The sequence below is a fragment of the Sus scrofa genome, chromosome 1 (assembly GCF_054392235.1).
Source record: "Sus scrofa isolate SSC_HxYL_T2T_F1_AM1 chromosome 1, Sscrofa_HxYL_maternal_Yorkshire_Landrace_v2.0, whole genome shotgun sequence".
Classification (NCBI taxonomy): domain Eukaryota; kingdom Metazoa; phylum Chordata; class Mammalia; order Artiodactyla; family Suidae; genus Sus; species Sus scrofa.
Window position 1 is genome coordinate 45,849,117 of NC_139383.1, and position 23,308 is coordinate 45,872,424.

Consider the following 23,308-nt stretch of genomic DNA (forward strand, 5'->3'; position numbering starts at 1 on the left):
CCTGGGAAATTCCATGTACTGTGGGTGAGGCCACAAAAAAATATAACTTTAAAAATGCTTAATTCTTAATTGGGTTAACCGACCTATGTATATTACATTTTAAAATTCTCTTTCCAAAATTAAATGATAAAATTTCATTCCTATTCACTATATGTCACGTTGAATAAATATATCCCATTGGGAAAAAGGAAAGAAAAGTAGGTTTATGTTATAGGGACATTTTGCTGGGTCTATAAATATCATTTTAGAATCAAAATCAATTGTTCATTCTTTATTTTGTTCAAGTTGAAGTAAAATCATTATTCCATTGGCATGTTTTTCTTGACAATGCTGAGAGTGGTTAAGGAAAAAGATCGGTGAAATAATATGCACATTTCATTACAGAAAATAATCTTTATTTTTGGGGAAGAGTTTAAATGGTTTATTTCTTTCTTTTTCTACTTCACTGATTTTCCAGCACTCCGAGCCAAAGCATTCTAGCTTTGGTTGACACATGTCAAGTCCTTGACTTTATTATTAATATCTTCAAAACACAAAACATTGATTCTTACTGTGGAAACAAAGTTCCAATTGTCTTTATATATATGTATTTTATTTATATATGTAAAAATCTTTATATATATGTATATATATTTACAAAAGCTTTTTGTTTATATTTATATATATACATACATTTAAATATAAAATGTTATTTCTTTCAAACTGTACTGTGTTTTGAATATACAGCCTGCTGCATTCTTATAATATTTTCTACCACTCAAACAGATAAGAAGTTCAATGTTTACAGTGTGAAAATGAAATGTTTTATCATTCCTAGGCATTACGTACCCATACTTCAAGTGAGACAGTTCTCTGTTGGGATAATTTAAGTCATAGAAAGAAAATGGAAGAAAACAATTATTTACAACAGCTAATATGATGGTGTATGCATTTTGAGCAAGTTATAATAACTTAATAAGTAAATAATATATACATTAATTTCTATTTTCTTCATTAAGCAGCCCAGTAACCCACTCAGAGTCAAGATTAAAAGAAATTAATACTATGGTTCAAATTAAACTATTAAGTGTTATAAACTTTGTTTACTGATCACTTTTTGTCTTTATCACTAAAAGAAGATAGTTATTTTAATTTCCCTTTCAGAAATAGTTCTCATCCTAAACAACACGAAAAAACAACCCACAGAATGGGAGAAAATCTTTGCAAGTGAATCAAGGGACAAGGAATTAATCTCCAAAATTTATAAACAACTTCTGTAGCTCCATACCAAAAAAACAAACAACCTCGTCAAAAAATGGGCAGAAGATCCAAACAGACAGTTCTCCAAAGAAGATATACAGATGGCCAAGAAACACATGAAAAGATGTTCAACATCACTCATTATTAGAGAAATGCAAATCAAAACCACTATGAGGTACCACCTTACACCAGCCATAATGGCCATCATCCAAAAGTCTACAAACAATAAGTGCTGCAGAGGGTGTGGAGAAAAAGGAACCCTGTTAAAAACTGTTGGTGGGATTGTAAATTGGTGCAACCACTGTGGAAAGGAGTATGGAGATTCCTCAGAAAACTAAACATAGAACTACCATTTGATCCAGCAATCCCACTCCTGGGCATCTATCCAGAGAAAACTACGACACGCAAAGACACATGTACTCCGATATTCATTGCAGTACTATTTACAATAGCGAAAACATGGAAACAACCAAAATGTCCATCGACAGAGGAGTGGATCCAGAAGAGGTGGTACATATACGCAATGGAATATTACTCAGCCATTAAAATGAATGAAATACTAGCATTTTTAGCAACATGGATGGACCTAGAAACTATCATGCTAAGTGAAGTCAGCCATACAATGAGACACCAACATCAAATGCTTTCACTGACATGTGGAATCTGAAAAAAGGACAGACTGAACTTCTTTGCAGAACAGATGCTGACCACAGACATTGAAAAACTTATGGTCTCCGGAGGAGACAGCTTGGGGGGTGGGGGGATATGCTTGGGCCGTGGGATGGAAATCCTGTGAAATCAGATTGTTATGATCATTATACAACTACAGATGTGAGAAATTCATTTGAGTAATTTAAAAAAAAATAGTTCTCATCTTGTCTATTACACATTGTTTTAGCTCATTTCTCTTCTTTCTTGGTGCAAAGGTAGAAAATCTTTCCTAGCTCCCTTTTCAGGTGTGTTTACCTGACAAAGTACTTGCCAAGAGAATGCCAACAAAAATGAGGTGCACCTTTTAACTCTGCCCTCCATTACCCATCCCCTGTCCACCCATTTTCTGCCACATTGACTGGAGGAGACTCATGTTTTCCTCTAAAAACATACTTAGATTAACATAACTTAACTCTATCTTCAAATAAGGTCACTTGAAAGATTCTTGATATTAGTATTTCAAAACAAATTTTGGGGAGACACAATTAATTAAACCCATGACAGAACTCATTGATATAATCTATTCAATTCAAAGGACCAGTACAGAGAGGCAGCCTGTAGAGGGAATATGGACAGGAACAGAAATGTAGTCTAATGTGTACTGCAGTTTAGCCAACTCTACTAAGAAAAGTGAGTACTTAGATCACGTGATATGCTCCCTTACTTAAAAGCTCTGCAGTAGGTCTTTCTTGCCTATGATGTAGTTCACAGTTCTTACTAGGGCTTTTAATGACATACACAACCTGGCAAATGATTTCCACTGCATTCATTTTCAGACCTTATCCTCACTCTTTCCTATCTAATGGACTCAAGTACACATTATTTCCTTCTTTTCTGATACTACATCCCACTAAAAAATATCCTCCCATCATCAGAAGCAGAGAAGTGTGGTGCAGGCTTTGTATTTAATGTTATATCACTTAAGAAAACATTTGTTAATGATGAGATTTGTTGGTAAATGTCAGTCTGCCTAAGTCTCATTCACTGTTCATACACCCATTATGCTCTTTTTCAAAACTCAGCATAACTTATTACATGTACACATGACTATACATAAACAGTAAGTGGTAAATAATTCTGCTATGGGTAACTGAAGATGTTCTTATTTTTCTAGTTTTCTATTTTTGTTGTTGTTTTGTTCAGGTTTTAGTACAGGATTTGCCTACCCTTAATCAAAGCGCTAAACTAACAAATTCTCCATGAAACTGCTCTATGAGAAACGATAGATTTTATGCAATTTACTTACAAATCAGAATGTAGTCTGAGAGCTTAAGACTAGGGCAGCAAATGAAGTTTTTTGTTTTGTGTTTTGTTTTGTTTTTTAAGTGCCGGGATGTATTTTTAATTGGTAAGCATTTAAAAAATTAAAGTCCCATAATTGAGATCAGATGAGTCAAATTTATTTCTATCTTTGATTCCAAATCTTACCTCTCTTCAAGAATGAAAAGGAAGCTACAAATAAGGAAAATAATCTATCTGTCTACATAAAATGCAAGCTCAGTTATTATAATAATATAATGTAGTAGTATATAATTATAGAATTATGTTATAATATGCAATGTGATATACATTTATATATAATTGTTATCATAATACATGTGGTATATTAAAACAATTAATATAACATGTGGTATGTTAATAACATAATTAATCTAAAACTGATCCATAATTATTATAAGTATACCAATAGACTTGGACAAAGTGCAACATCATACTCTCAGATTTGTGTCTGCCAGGGATACATGCACCTCTATCTTAAGCTGTCTTAGCACCTCATCATTAAGTGTGCCATGGTGCTCAAGAGTGGGGTGATAGGATTTCCCTGGTGGGCTAGCAATTAAGGATCTGGTGTTGTCACTATTATTATGGCTTTGGTCACTGCTGTGATGTGAGTTGTTTGATCCCTGGCCAGGAAACTTCCACATGCCATGGGCAGGGCCAATTTTATATATATATATAAATTTAGAGAGTTACTTGGTGGCTCAGCAGGTTAAGGATCTGGCATTGTCATTGCTGTGGCTCTGGTCACTGCTGTGGCTCAGGTTTGATCCCAGGTCTGGGAACTTCTGCAGGCCACGAGTGTAGTTAAAAAAAAAAAAAGAGCTGGGTGACAAATGCTTACCTATTTGTGTGTGTTTTTCCTTTTCATAAACTATATATTGTGGTTTGGCAGCTTAATATCACTGCTTGGTCCCATTTGTACTTTCCCTTTCGTTAAAAGATGAGCAACAGTTCTAGCTAATTTCTCACTAAATTCGTTTTAGTATGTGTGCTTTTGGTACCTTTACTATGCCAGTGTGTATTTCACCTGATTTAAATACCCCACATTTTCCTCCCTGCTTTTGTTAGGTTAAGCAATCACATAATTCTTTTTTAAGAGGGTCATGCTACTCTGCAGAACATCCTGCCTTTCCTTGTTCTAAAAAATAATGAGCTCTGTTACTTTTTCACAGAGAGTATTTGTTTTAGTCTTTAGGAGAGAGCCCTTCATCATGGATGGAGCACTGCCTCATTGTTCTTTTCCTCACCATTCCACTACAGCATGTGGGGAAGGATGCTTCTCCTATATTCATATTCAAGAGGACCCTCATCATCCAACAGAAACAAGACAAAAGAATGTAGCATTGGGAGTGAAATGTGTGCACACTATTTACTTTTACTTTAAAGAATACGTTAATGGTCAAAAAATTACGGCTACAGTAGTCTTAAAATGAGTTAAACTTAAAATTGAAGTTTTTTTTCCCCCTTTTTACCGCAAGGAGTATATTTTAAAGGTGCAGAAAACAAAAATTAATAGAGACCCATTCTTGTTCTTTATGGATGATAAAAATAAGAAAAATGCCTATTTCTATAAATTTTCCATTACTTCAAATAAATCCAGGACCTGTGAAGAAATATTTCTGAATGTAGATAATTTAGAATGGATACAGACAGGTTGTCAACTACTTTTTGATAAAAATGAAAAGCAACAGTGTGTGTAAATTGCAAAAAAAAAAAAAAGAAAAACAAATTGCAGCTCTATAACATTAAGGAAAATGAATTTTTGTTGTTAAATATCCTTATAAGCGACATGTGATGAGAGTAGTGAAAAATAGGTACTCCTGGAATATTACAATGTTTTACATTTAACATATTTCTTTAAAAACACTTTAAAGACTATGCAATCTTTTTTTTTTTTTTTTTTTTTTTTTTGTCTTTTTAGGGCTGCACCTGCAGCATATGGAAGGTCTCAGGCTAGGGAGCAAATTGGAGCTATAGCTGCCGGCCTCCACAATAGCCACAGCAATGTAGGATCCAAGCTACATCTGTGATCTTCACCACAGGTCACGGCAATGTCGGATCTTAACCCACTGAGCGAGGCCAGGGATTGAACCCGAGCCTTCATGGATGCTAGTTGGGTTTGTTACCACTGAGACACAAGGGGAACGCTAAGATTTTTCTTCCAAAGAGAAATGCTGCCAATCCCCTTGTGTCACAGCAGGGAACTCCTCAAAAGTGAGACTTTTAAAAATCACATCGCAGAAGTCTTAAAATGCATTTTGAGTGTCAGGGAAGGTATATGTGGTGTAGCTTTTCCTCAATTTAGTTGATAATAGATGGCTTTTTAGTCAATTTTCTGTAACAATTTGTATTCTAGACAACAGAATCTAGGTAGTTCTCGTCTGAAGAGTGTAGAACTTCCTTAAGTTTTCTCCTTTAATTATTTTCCCAGTTTGTGTTTTCATCTCTTCACCTCATTTTTTTGGAGGGGGCTAAATAATAACCTATTGTCATAACCTAATAATGTACTTTAGTCTACATTCTGGATAAGGATGATGGTGTGTGTTTCAAAGTAACAATTAAAAAAAAAAAGGTAGAGGGAGGCAAAACACATAATAAATAGGTATTAAATCTATATTAAAATTTAAACCTTACCAAAAAGCAAAAAAGGAAAATTAAGGAAAAATGTCATTTTCACTTACAGATTTGCAAAATTATACCTGATGTAGGTGAGGGTTTGGGGGTGAAATCAACCTCAAACATAGCTTTTAGGAATAAAATAAATTGATTATTCTATAATGATTGTAGTATGATGGATAATTTTAGCTTCTTCTTTATGTTTTTCTAGCTTTTCCAAATTTTCTATGATGGATATATTTGACTTTTCTTATCAAAAGAACTACCAGTTTGTTTTTACAATTCCTCTAAGTGGAAAATAACATGGCTTCTTTGTAAATCTGTTTATAAATCTGTTTATGTAAATTCATTGATAATATAACCTTTACAGCATTCCTTCCCCACTACTATTTTAGGACTTACAGAAAAGACAAAATGGCTTGATGAACATTAATTCACATACAAATACATGTAAATATTAATCAGGTTATCCTCCGCTTTAAAATTCAAGAACAATATCCAGAGAGAGAGTCTTTGCCACTTACGAGATTAAGTGAAAAAAAAGTGTATCTTACCTGATAAACAATGTATACTTTTGTCCATCATCCACTTTAATAGTAGTGTTAATGCTTTTCAATTTTGCTTCACCAGCACAAAAAAAGTGGTACTGTGGGAAAAAAAAAAAGTTCTTCCTCAAACAGGTTTTCAGTGTAAAATTAACATCTTATATTTTTATTGGACTTTATAATTGACCTGTAATTTTTTTTTTCCCTTGGAGAGACAAGAAGTCTGAAGCTTAAAGTCACAGCTCAAGGTAAACAAACAAAAAGTGCTAGAATTAAAACACAGAAATGTATAATATTATATACATATACATACCCCATACACATGTACACACACACACATACACACACACTTCTGGTTTCTCTTCCAGGATTCTGGGGAGCCTGGTTGAGGAAGGCAGCTTCTTCTGTTAACCGGAAGCTAGTGTTCATTGGCAATGGTCCTTAGACACTAGCAACTGAGTAATGCAAAGACCACTGGATTCAATCTAGAAGGTTATGTTAATGTCACTGAAGGGAAACTTAAAGACTATGAAAGTTAACCATTCATCCTAAACTTCCTGAGGCTTGAGGGGCCTTACGGCCATTTGTAGGATTATTGTTAATTAGACCAACTGAGTTATGGTTTTAAAAGGAGCAAATCATGTCTGCATTAGGTATGCATGACCAGACAACCCTGGGGATTCCATGAGTGGCCAGCAGTGGCCTATTTATCTTTTTAACGGTATATACCTGAACGTGGCTATTCTTATATTGCAGCTATTCTTTCCCAGAAAAGGCTTTTACAGTCTTTAGCATATTGCAAGAGATCTATAACCCACATATGAGCTAAAGAACCACAGTTACATAATGTTTCATAACTCCTGTGCACCCAAGCTACATTAAATTGATGTCTAAATCTTCCTACTGGTAGTTGAAAGGTAAACATAATCCTATATATCTTACATTTTTGTAATGTTTGGTCATCATAACAAAAACCTTCCTTTATAAAATTATCTACTGCAGAGTCATTTTAAGAAATATGGTAACCAGCGTTGAGCTTTCAAAAAAATAAAACATATCCACACCCACTTTGCCAGAAAAATCAGTAGCATAACATTTGGCTATACATTCTTCCTAAGCCATGTGTAACTAAGTAAAAGTCAATGTTTGCTTACTGCATTTTAATGCCATGTCTAGAATACAGTCAAGGTGATCAGATAGTATTTAATATTTTCAGCAGCATGTATATCATTTGGAAATCTGTATTACTAGTTAAGATAGTTATTTAAACTTAAATGATAATTTGCGGACGTGTGTGTGTGGGGGGGTGAAGAGGTAATCTTATTTTGTTAAAAGACATTAGAATATTATTTTTCAAGTACAAATAAATCTTAGTAATTCCTATTATCTCCAGGGATGTCAAAGTTAAACATTTAAAAATTATTTAATGGGAATTCCTTGGGGGCCTAGCGGTTAAGGGTCTGGTGTTATCACTGTTCTCTGGTCACTGCTGTGGGGTGAGTTTGATCCTAGGCCTAGGAACTTCCACATGCAATGGGAATGGCCAAAACAACAACCAAAAAACCCTAAAAAAAATTAATGGATAATTCTATTAATTTCATTTGAGTTTTAAAGATTGTAAATAACTCTGTGATATTATGAAAACAATATCTATTGTTATTGATTACTCTATCATGGATTTTTAAAGCACTTTATAAGTTTCAACTGATTGTTTCCTTACAAAACAAAAAACAAATGAACAAATAAAAATCTGTGAAGTAGGTACTATCCTTTTATTATCTCCATCATTCAGAGGTGGAAACTGAGTGGAAATGGTTTGCCTAGAGGGGCACTGACATTTGAGTCCCAACAGTGGATATATCCACTCACTTCCTTGGTATCAGAAAGAGCCAATGAAATAGTTTCAAAAATTAATTTTGATATTTTATGCTTTAAAACTGAAAAAAGTATAAAAGAGTTCAAAGAGCATGTGTAATAGGAAACATCTTGAGAGCCTCCATTAGTTCATAGGATGTCTATGATATGCGAAAAGAAATACCTACTTCCATGAATTTATGTGCCTTTACTTATTCATTCATTGTATAACATTAAGCTCACAATATTTATCCATTTGCTTATTTAAACCTCACATCAACTTTTATTGTCCTCCCTTTATGAGTGAGTAAACTCCAGCACAGAGTGCTTAAAACTCACAAGGCCTAAAAGCCCCTCAGTGGCAGAGCTGGGGTCCAAACTCTGACCGTCTTGCTCCAGAGTCCATTATCTTAATACATTTTCTTAAGTTGGATCCGTACGCATAATTGCAATTCAGTAGATAATAGCAATTACTATTACAGAGTATCAATACATATCTTTGTCATAAAACCTAAAGAAAAGGATTCTACATCTCTCTTCACCCATTTTCCTTTTATAATTCCTAAATGTCTTGGCTCAACATATTTGAATTTATTTTTATCCATTCGAAAGTGAAAGGAGTCTCTATACTTCATACTTCATTCTATACTTCAAATACGGAAGTATACTCTCTACTTCTATATTTTATACATCTTTTCACCTACAATTCTACAACTCTCTGGTCTTGCTCACAATGGCTCTGGTTAGAGACATTCACCATGGTGAGGTCTGGCTGAGTTAGACAGTCAGTTACAGAGCTGAGTTAGGAGCAGAAAAAATGTGCTGAATGTGACCAGAGCTCAATATTACATAATTTTTCACATCAGGTCTCTACAAGTTTTCTGCTTATTATAAGACTAATGAAAATTTCTGGTCTTAGTTGAGGAAAATGCTGTGGAGCAGAGATCACCAGAACTTATCTTAAAGGGTCAGACTGATGTTCGATGGTTCATTATTGCATTCTATTCATTACATAGCTCTATTTTTTTGCTCCAGTTTCACCTGTTCTTATTATTATCTGTAATCAGTGAGAAGCAAGATGAGAGCAAAGTGTGTTTTATTTACCATTGAATCCTCACAAGCTGGCAAAGTGACTGGTGACAGATAAATGTTTAATGAATAAGTGAAAAAAAAGGATGAATGAATAAAAATACTGTTACTACTACTAATCTGCTACATCTAGTTGACATTTGTAATGATATCAGATATTGTACTAAATTATGCATATGTGTTCTTTACTTAAGAAAGATTAGTATGTAAAGAAAATCAAACTTGTACAACTTGGCTTACTTAAATTATAGACATACCTTACACTTTTATGGAAATTCACATATTTAAATCATATTATAAAAGAAATGGTAGGCAAAAATACAGATGTAGTATTTCATACACTAGACTATGTTGAGTTAACTACCTTATTGCAGTGATGATTTGATGCCTTCCTTAATCTGAGGATTTAGAACCAGAAATATGAGGTGATTTGTTAAGGTAGGCTGGTGTTGGAAAAGAGCACAACACTTTCAATTCAAAATTGGCTTCAGAATTTAGCTGTGTAGTTTTGGACTTTTAAATGAAGGTTGTTTTACAGACTGTCAAGTGTAAGGTCAACAATCCCTAAATTTTTGCTATCAGAATCTCTTTGCACTCTTAAAAATTACTCAGGTTTCCAAAGAGTTTTTGTTTACTGGGTTATGTCCATCAATATGTATAACACTAAAATTAAAGCAGACTTTTTCAAAGCACAAAACCATATAAGTACACATTACCCAAGTGACCAGAGAGATGACATTGTGTGTCATGTAGCTTCTAGAAAACTCTATGTACACTTATGAAATTTAGATTTAATATACTTAGTATTATTATCAAGATAGTATTTCCCCTTAAGGACACTTTGAAAGAATTCTGAGGTTTCCCAGGGATTCCCAGATCACATCTGCCATTAAAGTTATATGTTATTGTAGCAATTACCATCATTGAGAAACTGGGAAAGAGAAAAGTGGAAGAAGGAGTTCCCTTGTGGTGCAGTTGGTTAAGGGTCTGGTGATATCACTGTTGTGGCCCAGTTGCTGCTGTGGCCCTGGTCTGGCAACTTCTGCCAACCACAGTGCAGCCAGAAAGAAAAAAGAAAAAAAAAGTGGAAGAAAAGTTAAAAATATAGAGGAAAAAATAGAATGAAAGTTATTCAAAGTATATACTATTTTGATATATAAATAGTATACACTGAACAGGAAGAAATTACAAAAATAGGACACATAGCCTGGTGGTCAGTGTAAAAGACATATTTAAGTTTAAATTTTATATTGACAATAACTGCTAAAGTGGAGAATCAGAACAACTTCCTAAAATTCACCTTAAATAAATTTGACTTACCTTTAAGGTACCATTTTCAATAAATAATTGAAAAAAAAATCCATCTGCTATATCTGGATCTTGCTTGATGTAGAGGAGGAGTCCATAGGTGTTGGAGGTCTGAAATTCTAGGGAAATGTTATTTTGTGGATTTAAAAACACGTTCTGAAACTCTAGATAGGACTCTCCATGATAACACACACAACTGAAATCTGTGGAGTTAGAAAGAAAATACAATTTAGGTTGGAGTTAAATGTACAATAGTTGGGTGTCACATTATAACATAGCAGAATGTTTTCTGAAATGGCTCTTTCCTGTCTCTTTTCTGCCCATTACAAGCCTGCACATTTATTTTCTCTGCCATTGGCACAGTGGGTTGACATCATTTATATGTACTGGGGGTATCATGATCAAATTTCGCTGGGAGGCAAGGATGGCCTAGATGATTTATCTTCATATGCTTTCATCTAGATTTTATGCTACAGGTCAACAGAAATAGGAACATTTTCTAAAGAAGTCCTTGTTCACCATATATATATATATGACACCACTGTTCATCATATATATATATATGACACTTCGTTCCCTATATATATATATATATGACAAAATTATGAATTGTGTTATTATTGTCATTTGATTGGGTGGCTTTTGAAGGTTGATAGAAAATATTGTGAAGTAAAGAAATTGTTACTTTTTTTGAGCAATGTTATGTGATCTGAGCTTCTCCATAAATCTTTCTCCTCTTCTTTTGCCTTCTGAATGATTATGTTTTAATTAGCCTTAAGCTTTAAGTAAAATATGGAGATTTTTGAGCAAAATACTTTGACAATTCAATTTAAATTTAAAAATACATGATGACTGAAACCTAGTTAGCTTGTTTTTCTAAGTGAATTATTTCATATTATTGAAAGTAACTTTTCTTTGATAAATATTTGGTTGATGATATTCCTGTAACAATAAATTTAAGTCTCTCTTTCATTTCCTTCTGTTCTTCTGTGACATACATAGATACTTTCAAACTCTCTCCTTTAAAATTTCCAAATTATGATAGAATTAATAAGAGATTATTCATGAAACTATGTGAGATTTCGTTTACTGCCCATCATATGACAACATCCTTTTTAAAATCTCTACTTTAAAATGTCTACAGAGTTTATATTCTATGCATAATATTTTTTGTATTTAAAATTTTCAACAAACCTTTAGAAACACCTTGTGTTAAATTTTCAGATTTGTAAAAAACTCTAAGGAAATAAAGAGCTAAACCTCAAAGAATTTTTTTTCTTTTAACTAGAAATAAGAAGGTTCAAAATACTGCCAGAAAATGTTTTTGCTTTGTAGACATAAAAACTTTTTTTTTTAAATCAAGGAATTCTTTAGAAAGTAGCTCAAAAATTACACATATTAACAATGCTTTCAACTTGGGCAAATTGTTTTAGTTACTATGTTATATAGACAAATATTTCCTCCTTGTAGAATTTTTATGATGTCGTAAGCACACCATTAGATAATTTGAAACATTTCAACCATTTTTTTGAATGAATTGGGAATGGAGATAAATATCTGTTTTACTTTAAAGTTCAAAATGTAAAAAAAGTATAAAATATTTTCAAAGACTAACATTACAACACGAATGTACCCAACATTGGTGAATTAAAGAAAACAGAGTATTTTTAAAAATGCTTTAGAAAGAAATATATTGTCCAATCAACAATAGCTAATTTAAAAATTATTTTAATTTCATTATTTTAAGTTATGCGTTTTTACGGACTAAACTTTAAAAATGAAAGTGCCTTTGTCATCATGTGACTAGTGATTGTAATAAAAACCCACACATACCCTCAAGTGTAAGCTACATGAGGTCAAGAGCCATGTATGTTTGGTTCAGCATTCTATCCCAAGTGCCTGATTTTCTTGAAAATCTCTTACCTCTAATAGAAAATATAACTGCTTTTGTTTAAATGTTCTTGGAAAATTATATTCTTGTATTTTTGGATAAAAAATCAGGAAATATTTTGTAAAGAATATTTAACCATGTTTGTAATTTTCTTGTTGAAATGTAAAAACCTTCATCGAATAAAAAGAAAGGTGATAGGAATAACAGAATAGTTTTGTGAAGAAAAGATAGGTATAGAGACAATTTTCAGTATTTATAGGCTGGAGTAAAATAATAGCTTGATACATCTTTCATTTTCTAGAATGAAATCATAAGTTCCTGCCTTTTAGTTTTCATTTTTTCAAGTAGAAGAATTGTTATCTGAATTGTAAGACCTCATATTATGATTACACCTCTGAATGAGCTTGCATGCTTTTGGTGTAAATAACCAGAAAGCCCAGTTCAAAGTAGTTTCAGCAATAAAGAAATTTAATGGCTTAAATAAAAGGAAGTTCAAGGGTGAGATAGGCCAGATGGATGGTTGTGTATATCCAGGCTTAGCTGGATCCTCATAAAAGACCGAGATTTCCTCCCTCTCCTTCTTCTACTCAAGTGGTAAACTTTAATCCAAAGTTTGCTTTCCTCCTAATTCTCATTTGGTAGCTGTAGTAATTTTACATATTTCCTCATTTATGCCCAATCACTCAGATTCCCATAATTCCAAAAGAGGAAGGAAGAATTTTCCCAAGTGCAGAATGAATCTCTCCCTAGCAGTTGATTGGCTAGAATTGGGTCACCCATGAAGACCTCCTTTGGAGATTAGAATGAGGCCAGTTCCCACTGAGACCTGTGGGGATGGGATCATGGCAGATGCAATTGGCATCCCAATATTTCCCTAGATTCATGGCTTGTTTCCTGGCTATTCGCTGACTGTCAGATTCATAGGCTCAAAGCAATCAATCACATGTCCAAGCCAGAGACCTTGACTTTTCACCTCCGACTTCCTGCCTCTGCTTCTTCTTCTGGGAGGTAGTTCTTATCTTTACTTCTAACAGTGCATAGTGAGTATGCAAATGAGTCGTCAGTAAAAAAATTATTTGAAATTTAGTTCTTACTAGGTGGGCAGTTGAAATTTTTTTTGACACAAAATTATTTGAATTTCCAGTGCATGGTGACCCATAGCCATTTCCTATGCATGAGGATGAAGAAAACTTCAAATACGTCTTAGTGAAAAATCAAATGTCAGTAACCCTGCCCTGCCTGATAGATTGCACAAAGAAGTGTTTTAAATAGATTAAAAGAATAATAGAATAATATATTTTAGAAGAAATCAATAATACAGATACTGAGGCATAAATATTGAAATTAGAAGAAACAAAATAAAGTATTATGTATAATATTCAATTCTTTGATAGATTATGAACAAATATCCAACAGTGAGTGTTCATTTTAATCACATAAATACATAGAAAAAGTAATTCTCAGTTTATCTTTTTTTTTTTTTTTTTGGTTTTATGGTTTAGCAGATTAAAAAATTCTAAATAGGAGTTCCCTTTGTGGCTCAGTAGTTAACGAATCTGACTAGGAACCATGAAGTTGTGGGTTTGATCCCTGGCCTTGCTCAGTGGGTTAAGGATCTGGTGTTGTCGTGAGCTGCGGTGTAGGTCGCAGATGCAGCTCAGATCCCACGTTGCTGTGGCTGTGGCTGTGGCTGGTGGCTACAGCTCCGATTAGACCTCTAGCCTGGGAACCTCCATATGCTGCGGGTGCGCCCCTAAAAAATACAAAAAGATTAAAAAAAATTCTGAATAGATTTTAAAGAACAGAGTCTTTTTTGTGGTTCATATATTATATGTAAGGTTAAACATGAAAGTTGGAATCTTACGAGACATTCATGGAATATCAAGCTTTTCTACAAGACTGATAGTTTGATAATGACTGGATAGCTTAAAAAGGACACATATTATTTGACCCTATTTCTAGTAGGTTGTCAATACCAGTGTTATCCATGAATAATCCCTGAAAGGAAGAGCAATTATGTGTTTTTTCTGGAGTATGTATCACTAAGTAAATGTGAAGATATAATTTAAAACTAAACATCCACAATGGCTCTTTATTTCACATGTCTTGAATACCTAGGAAAAAATAGTGGACATTTGCGATGTGTGTGTGGGTGTGTATGTACATGCCAAATTTTCTGTTAATGAAGTTTCAGTTTGAAAAAAGCCTCTCTATATAACACACATATAATTCATATAGGAAGACATATTAGACTGTTTATTAAGAAGTCTGTGTTGAGTTTTGATTCTTGATTCCATAGATGACCAGATCAGCAACCATGTATTAGCCGCAGGAATTCTGTGTGACTTGGTTCTCTTAATTTGCATTATTTCTAGAGAGAAGAGCTTGGATTTTATCATTACCAGATCCTCCCCATGTTTAATACTTTACAGTTCTTTATAGTTCTGCATTCTATAAATTGTGTATAACTCATCTGAAAATCCAAATTTACATAATCCATTTAAATTCGTCTCAATTAACTTAATATCTACTAATAAAGCAGGAGAAAGAAAGAAAATAAACATTTACCCACTGTTTAATATGTATCAGCTTTCTTAAATACTTTTCTCGTGCTGATTTTTTTCTTGGCAATTTAAAGATTTATGCCATTTGAAAATGCTTTTTGGAGTTCCCTTCGTGGCACAGCAGAAACGAATCCGACTGGGAATGATGAGGTTGAGGGTTCAATCCCTGGCCTCACTCAATGGGTTAAGGATCCGGCATTTCTGTGAGCTGTGGTGTAGGTTGCAGGTGCAGCTGTTGCATAGGCCGACAGCAAGAGCTCTGTTTAGACCCCTAGCCTGGGAACCTCCACATGCCATGGGTGCGGCCCTAAAAAAGACAAAAAAAAAAAAAAGCTTTTTAAATTAAATTATGAATTTTTTTTTTTGTTTCATAGATTTTCACAGACTGATTGGAACATCAACTGTTAAGTCAGTGACATAACATATAGAGCAAGTATTAATTATATAATGCACAAAAGTTTTCAAAACAAACAATACTGAAATGAAAATACAGAGAGTACAGTTTAAGATTGGCAGACTCATTGTAGCCAAAGGAAATATATACTAACTATGAGCTATGGAGGCAGATTAAAGAAGGAAAGCTGAGAGAAAACTAGTCAAATAATTGAATAAATTTTTCTCTGAAAGCAATTAACAGCCTTCTTAAAAGGAAGCACAACACCTATGTCACAATATTTTCCTTTCACCAGCAAAAGGAAATTGATGATCAGGGAAATTTCCTTTAATAACCACCCAGAAGGATAGAAAATAAAATACAAATCAAATCTTGCTGCTTTCCTGCTTTAAAAGCATCCCTTGCCTCCAGTTACCTATGACAGAATTGCTTAGTATTGACTCTGTATAGAATCTTCCCAGCCTTTTCTTTCTCCTTTGTCTTTTAAAGTGGATGCCAATTATTCTAGGATAACTTACAGAGAGCAGGCACCCTTCCCATACTCATCTGCATTGCCAGATCTGTCATGTATCTCCTTCCTGTATGCAGCTCTATTTCCAGAGTTATTATCCTATTCCATTGGACAGACTGTCAAGCCCAAGCCAATCAAACACTGACTTAATTAGTGTAGCTTTGGGATAAGTCCTGATATCAGGAAATGTGATCTGCTTGTTCTTCCTCAGGATTGTGTGGCTGACTGTTCGCCCTGTGCCTTTAAATACAAATATCAGAATCAATAACATGTGAAAATAAATGCCTTTTTAAATTATATAAACACTCTGATTAGAAATTGATTTGAATCTCATTGATTTTATGGAAAAGATTGTTGTAATTGATATCTTTGTGATACTTTATCTTCCTATACACGGACATACTTATGTCTCTATTTTACTAGAACTTCTAAAACATTTTAATACAGTTTTATAACTTTTATCCATAAAAGTCATGTGCATATTTTCTTAGGTTAACGTCTAGAAATTTTGTGAATTTGTTCCTATTTTAAATGGTTCTTTGTAGAATGACATATGTAACTCATTACGTTGAAAGGCAATTGACTTATATCAAACAACCCTTTTGAATTCTCCTATTTTTAATAACAAGGTATAATCTATGAGTAACAAGATTTTTCTTTCTTTTGTTTCTGATTCTTAATCTGTCTAATTAGCTTATTACATAGTCTGGGACCATCAGAAGATACACTGAACTGAAATAAAAAAATGAGATTTGTATATTTTGTTGTTTTGATTTCGCAGGGAAGGTTTTTAAGCTTTCACCTTTGAGTGTAATGTTTTGCTCTCCTTTTATAAGTGATTCTATTAACTCATTCAGGAAGCTCATAGATACAGAGAACATACTGGTGATTGCCAGAGGGGGTGGGTAAAATAAGTGAGGGGGTCAAAAGGTACAAACTTCCAGTTATATAATAGATAATTTTATGAGCATGTAATGACTAGCATGGTGACTATAGTTAATAATTCTGTATAGCATATTTGAAAGTTGCTAAGAGAGTAAGTCATTGTGACCAGACCTAAATGAACAGCTGTAAGAACAAACGATTCCAGTACCAAGAAGTTTGCAACAATAACCACACCCACCACCCCTTTTAGTATAAAAGAAACCTGAATTCTAACTCAGGTGAGATGGTTCTTTGGGACATTAGTCCATCATCCTCTTGGTCTGCTGGTTTTCTGAATAACGTCACTATTCTTGCCCTAAAACTTTGTTTCTTGATTTATTGGCCTGCTCTGTGGCAAGCAGTGTGAGCTTGGACTTGGACTTAACAAATTTATTGTAATGATCATTCTACAGTATATACAAAATCAAATTTTTATGTTTTATAGCTAAAGCTAATATACTGTTATATGTCAATTGTACTTCAATAAAGATCATACCTCAATAGAATTATAAACAACAACACAGCAAAGACTGCCAGGTGGAAAGCTGTGAGGGATTCAGAAAAAAGATACTAAGTATTATAAAGAAAAAAATATAAAAAAGGACTTTTCCTTCTACTGTGCAGTTTGCTAGAATTTTTATCAGAACTTAATATTAAATTTTCTCAGGTTTTTATTTATTGATATGATTTTATTATAAATAACTTTGATATGCTAATATAAAACCTTTACTGTGTCCCAGAAATAAATCTCATTTGCTTACAATGTGTGTGCATATATGGATTTCATTTGCAAGAATTCATGTTTGAGATACTTGCATCTATGCTGATGATTACCTTTTAATTTTCATTTCTCCTGACTCCCTTTCTGATTTTCATGCTAAAGTTTTACTTCATTTCATTAAATCAATTGGGCAATGTGAATTTCCATTTTTAATTTTTGCAGGTTTTTTTTTTTTTACTGACCACCTAAATTCTGTATCAACAAATAAAATTGTGACTAGTACAACATCCTAAAAACTACAAAAGGTTTCATTTAATGTACTGAATAGGAATCAGAATGTTCACAGTACACATAGTTGCGACTTACAAGATTTAGTTTTAGTTTTAACTTGGCCACTTTTATTACCTTAGAGAAGTCACCTCACTTCTTTATCTTTACATCTTTCCTTGCAAAATTAAGGTAGCACCTATTATGAGCTTTTAGTTATGTCAAATATAATTTTAGGACTCAGGTTTATTTGTGCACTTTATCTCTTGAAATTATGGGATCTTGGATAAATACTTCTTGATCCTTTTGGTTTCTTCATCAATACAAAGGCAGTAACAAGGTTGTTTGTTCTAACATATATAAAAGTGCTGGGTAAGGAATTTGCTCCTATCTGTCTTTGGGAAATAAACCTCCTACAATGAAACAAAGATTTTGCAAAATAAATATTTATTTATTTATTTATTTATGTCTTTTTAGGGCCACACCCTAAAAAGGTGGTTCCCAGGCTAGAGGTCCAATCAGAGCTGTTGCTGCTGGCCACAGCAACACCAGATCTGAACTGTGTCTGCGACCTACACAACAGCTCACAGCAATGCCAGATCCTCAACCCACTGAGTGAGGCCAGGGATCAAACCTGCAACTTCATGGTTCCTAGTTGGATTCGTTTCTGCTGTGCCACAACGGGAACTCCAAGATTTTGCAAAATTTATTTTTTAAATAGTTATTACATGAATATGCTCTATATTTTCCTGAGGCAGTATTTAGAAAGGTCTAAAACACATGGCATGGCCACACTTAAACAGATCAAAATGAATTCTAAGGATTCCAAGGTGGTGTGTGAAGGGGCTGCCAGCAGGTCCAGAAGTGTCTTCTGTTCCCCTTATTCTAAGAGCAGCTCATCTTTGTTTTCACCCTTTTTTACCTGTTTACAGGAATAAAATCTATGAATAAAACGAAATTAAACCTGTAAATTTTGTTAATGATCATAATTCATATCCTATTGTCCTTTCCTCTTTACATCATCTAACTTGATTCTCACTTTAATCTGGAAAGTGTGTAAGTATAGGGTTTTTATGAACCCTATATATCTACCTAAGAAACTGAGGCTTAGAGAAGAGCATTTGATCAATGTGTAGGTCTTAGAAGTAGGCTTCTTTTATCAAGCTCATGTTCTTAGTACAAGCCTTATTCTCTGTGACCAGGCTGCTTATTAATTATTTTAAACATACAGTTTTTGAAACTGTACATCTCAAATTTGGTGTGGGTCCGTACATTGAATCCTTACACTTTCTGTAATGTAATAGAGTAGTGTAACGATTTGTATGACTGAATGTGCAAACTGCGTCCCACTTTCCAGTGGCCTCCAAAGTCCTTATAATCTAGTTTTTAAGTATTACATATATATAAAAGTATATATAATATATATATGTAAAATCATTGAGCTCTAGATAGTTTACAATAACTATTTGATTAATAAAGGCACTCTGAAATTAAGCTACAGTTAATCTTTGAGATGATTTTTATAACATTTCCTCCCCCTCCTTCTGCTATGTATTAAGAAATATTATAAGCTATATAGGGTCTTATAGGTAGCTGGACATCTACCCAGTACTTAAAACATATGAGGCCTCAGAGAAAAATACATTTCCACAGAGAAATGAGAACATGGTAGCACTGAGAAGACCTTTGTTAACTTCTTAGTCACTCCATCCCTTTAACCACCGAGTTTACCAAGAAAACAAAATGAGTGACTCAGGGCTTTTCTGTTCCTGGGCTCTGAGAGCTTTGGAAAGACTCTCATGAAAACTTAGGATGGACTGATTTCAATGCTGGGAAGTCTTTGCATTTACTCTTTCTTTTGAATCTAACAATTTACACTCTCCATGTGTAAGATGAAAAACAACAAGATGAAAAAATGTATGTTGCATGAGTAAATTTATCTGTCAATGTGTGTCATGGTCATGGACTCTACAGGACCAAGGATAAAAATGACACAGGCATTTACATGGATAAAAATGTCACAGGCATTTCACATTGTATATTCATCAGAAACATGGGATTTAGACTCTAATGATTGGGAGCAGGAATTTAGCGTTCTAAAAACATATTGTTGATGTGTTAATTTCCAATAAAATAAAATATAAATGCTACTACCATTACCGTCCCCTATGCAATATAACTAAATTATCTGTTTTGATAACAATGGGGTTGAGGGTAGGCAGTCCCAAAATATGCCACTTTGGTATATCGGTTATTTTGAATTGAAGGTACTTAAGAAAAATAGCTGGTGCAGGAAGGATACTCTGACCTCCCCCCCCACTTGTCACCTTGAAAGCAGAAAACAAAGCTCTCATGTGAAGGGTGTCCACCCTGTACCAGTAGGTAGAGAGACTCCTTATACCTGAGACAGGGAATTCAGGGCAGAGAAGGTTGTAGAAACAAAACTTCTTACTACTTTAATTTACTACCCAAGCGTAAACTTCTTTGTAAAGTCTTCATATATTTATTATTTGTCTGAAAGGTATAAAAAAATCTGTCTACTCTGGTCACTTCTTTTGTCTCACATTGTTATGAGTGCCTGTGCATACAAAATTAAAATTTGATTTTTTTTTTGCTAATCTCTCAATTTAATTATTAGACCAGCCAAAGAACTGAGAATGGAAGAAGGGAAAGATTTTCTTCTCCTATAGTCACTTATGTTATGACTAATAAAACTTGGAAACCCCCTAATTTTCCAGGTATATTGTTGCTTATTCAAGGCAATATTTCAAAAGTAAAATATTTTCCCTCTCCTAAAAAGTTGAATAGTTTATTCTTTACTCATATGTAATCAAATAGAATCATGAACACCTTGTATTTCCTCACCTAATATTCTTTTTTCATGTGCTTTATTTTACAATCTATCATATTACTTCAATAATGCTGATAGTCTAATTGTCCTGCTCAAGGTGTCTTGGCAATTATCAACTTTAATTCTTTTCAATGCTCAGACATTACTGATAGACAAGGGAGAAATAGAGGTGTTAATAATGATTATCCATGTCTCACCTTATTTCTACCTTTCAGTTTTTAATTAAATGTAATTTTCAACTCTTCACTAGCTCTTTCTATATTGTTAGATTTTCAAGACTGATTTCTGCAATTAACTAGCAGCTGGCCACAGGGAAGAGTACAAAAGAAAAAGAATCCCATGTCTTGAAATTGTGGGGATGCAGGTGTAAAATAAAAGGGAGATTATACATGTAAAAGTTTATGAAAAATATGACTTTATACACATACATATAAATGTACACACAGGAGTTCCCTTCATGGCTCAGTGGAAACGAATCCGACTAGTATCCATGAGGGTGTGGGTTCAATTCCAGGCCTTGCTTGGCAGGTCAGGGATCCAGTGTTGCCGTGAGCTGTTGTGTACGTTGCAGACATGACTCGGATTCCACATTGCTGTGACTGTGGTGTAGGCCGGCGGCTATAGCTCTAATTCAACCCTTAGCCTGGGAACCTCCATATGCCGTGGGGTGCAGCCCTAAAAAGCATTAAAAAAAAGTACACATATGAATATACACACACATATGCACAGAGCAGTCTTTAATGTGTCTGCTGATGGGAGTGGTTCTTGCGTGTGAAACTTTTTCTGCAGCTGTGACAGGTTTGAGGATTTATTTTAAGAATGGCCACATTTAGGAAACTCTAAGAAGGCCCACTTAGAGTTTGGATGCCTTCTATTGATATGAAAGTTCATCATAATATAAGTCAAGGCATAAGCCACATACACAGGACATGTTTCCTAACTTATTTTTACTGTGTGGCATTTAAAAAAGCCACTTCTAATCACTTTGGAAGAAGGGAAAGATTTTCTTCTCCTACACTTTCTTTGGAGTGAAGCATGGAGAAAAGAAAGAAGTGAGATAGATTTTTTTTTTTTTATGACAGTGCAGGGGGAGAGGTTTATTAGCCAAAAAAGTGACATCCCCAGCATGAAGGTGGCAGCCAGGAAGTCAGAATTAGGAAAGAAGAGCAGTGGGGAAACCTCCTGGGGGGTGGGCATTAATGGAATGTTGAGGAAAAGCACATGAAATACAGTTTGTTTTCCATAGTTACATTTAAGTTCCAATGGTCTAAGAGAAATGCATTTATATTACTGAAAGATAATCTGGTCAATCAATAACAATAACTCTCATGGTAGGAATACTGGATCTGGAATCAGAAGACTTGAATGGGGATACATTACTTCCTAAATGTGCAAAATTGGGGTATGCTCTGACATCTTTGTCAAGTTTTTATTTTGGGGGGCACGTATTTTGAATATTAACATTATTTTAATTCTGGAGAAATGATTTGGAACTCATACTACTAAATTAAAGAGCTAAGCCGTCTTTATTAAGCAAAGCAATTCAATTTTCATTCTAGAAAATTACTGATATTTTACACCATGTATCCATACTATTCCTGTAAATGAATGGATGAATAATCAAACATTTTAAAAGTAATCATTCTTATCATAAGCCTTTAAAATGTGTCAATTTTTAGAATGTCTCAAAACTGTAACAATCACTTGATATTTCCATTTTTTCCTAGTATTAAAATAAAACTACTTCTACTTCACAATTTTACTGAGGATTAATTTTAGACTGTTACTTCTGATATTGTTAAAGATACAGAGGTTAATTTAGGGAACAGATTTAGATAAAAATTGGGAAATAAAAGATAGGAATTTCCTTGAGAACATGTAAAGATTTGAACCTTCTTGTACATCTCAGTGGGCCCAGTGAGGGCCCACTGTCAGGTATGCAGGGTAACCTGACATATTAAGGTTAAAAATTAGTCTGATTTCATTCAAGGGCTGCTGGATATGTCAGTACACAGATGGTTTTGTGAAAAATGTACCAGCTCTAAAACATCTGATTACTGGGCCTTTTATTCCATTTTCACTCACACTCCCATTTATCTCATGTTGCCATTTCCTGAGGATTCTTATAGATTCTGTACTACAAATCACTACACTTCTCTAATTTTCCCTCTCCTAATTTTAGTTTACAAATTAAGTCTGTTCAGTCTGTTTCCATTTGTTCAATTGTTTTCCAGTTTCCAAACTTTTATATCTATTTTATTCTCTACTATAACCTTTGTCCTTGTGGGGTTTCTACTTGTTTTTCTTGCTTTTTAGGATTGCACCTGCGGCATATGGAGGTTCCCAGGTTAGGGGTCGAACTGAAGCTACAGCTGTTGGCCTGTGCCACAACCATACAGCAATGCAGGATCCGAGCCATGTCTGTGACCTACACCACAACTCAAGGCAACGCTGGATCCATAACCCACTGAGTGAGGCCAGGGATCAATCCTGCAACCTAATAGTTGCTAGTTGGATTTGTTTCTACACAGCCACAAAGGGA

At 34.0% G+C, this 23,308-nt stretch overlaps 1 protein-coding gene across 1 annotated transcript in view; it reads right to left on the bottom strand.

Moving 5' to 3' along the window:
* Positions 1–23,308, bottom strand: part of EYS (EGF-like photoreceptor maintenance factor) — a 1,392,725-nt gene that overhangs the window by 540,745 nt on the left and 828,672 nt on the right. Inside the window, exons 25-26 of the mRNA XM_084958241.1 lie at positions 10,656–10,846; positions 6,402–6,493 (exon numbers count right to left, since the gene is read on the bottom strand). Of these exons, the coding sequence (XP_084814367.1) occupies positions 6,402–6,493; positions 10,656–10,846 (283 nt within the window). The remainder of the gene's footprint in view (positions 1–6,401; positions 6,494–10,655; positions 10,847–23,308) is intronic.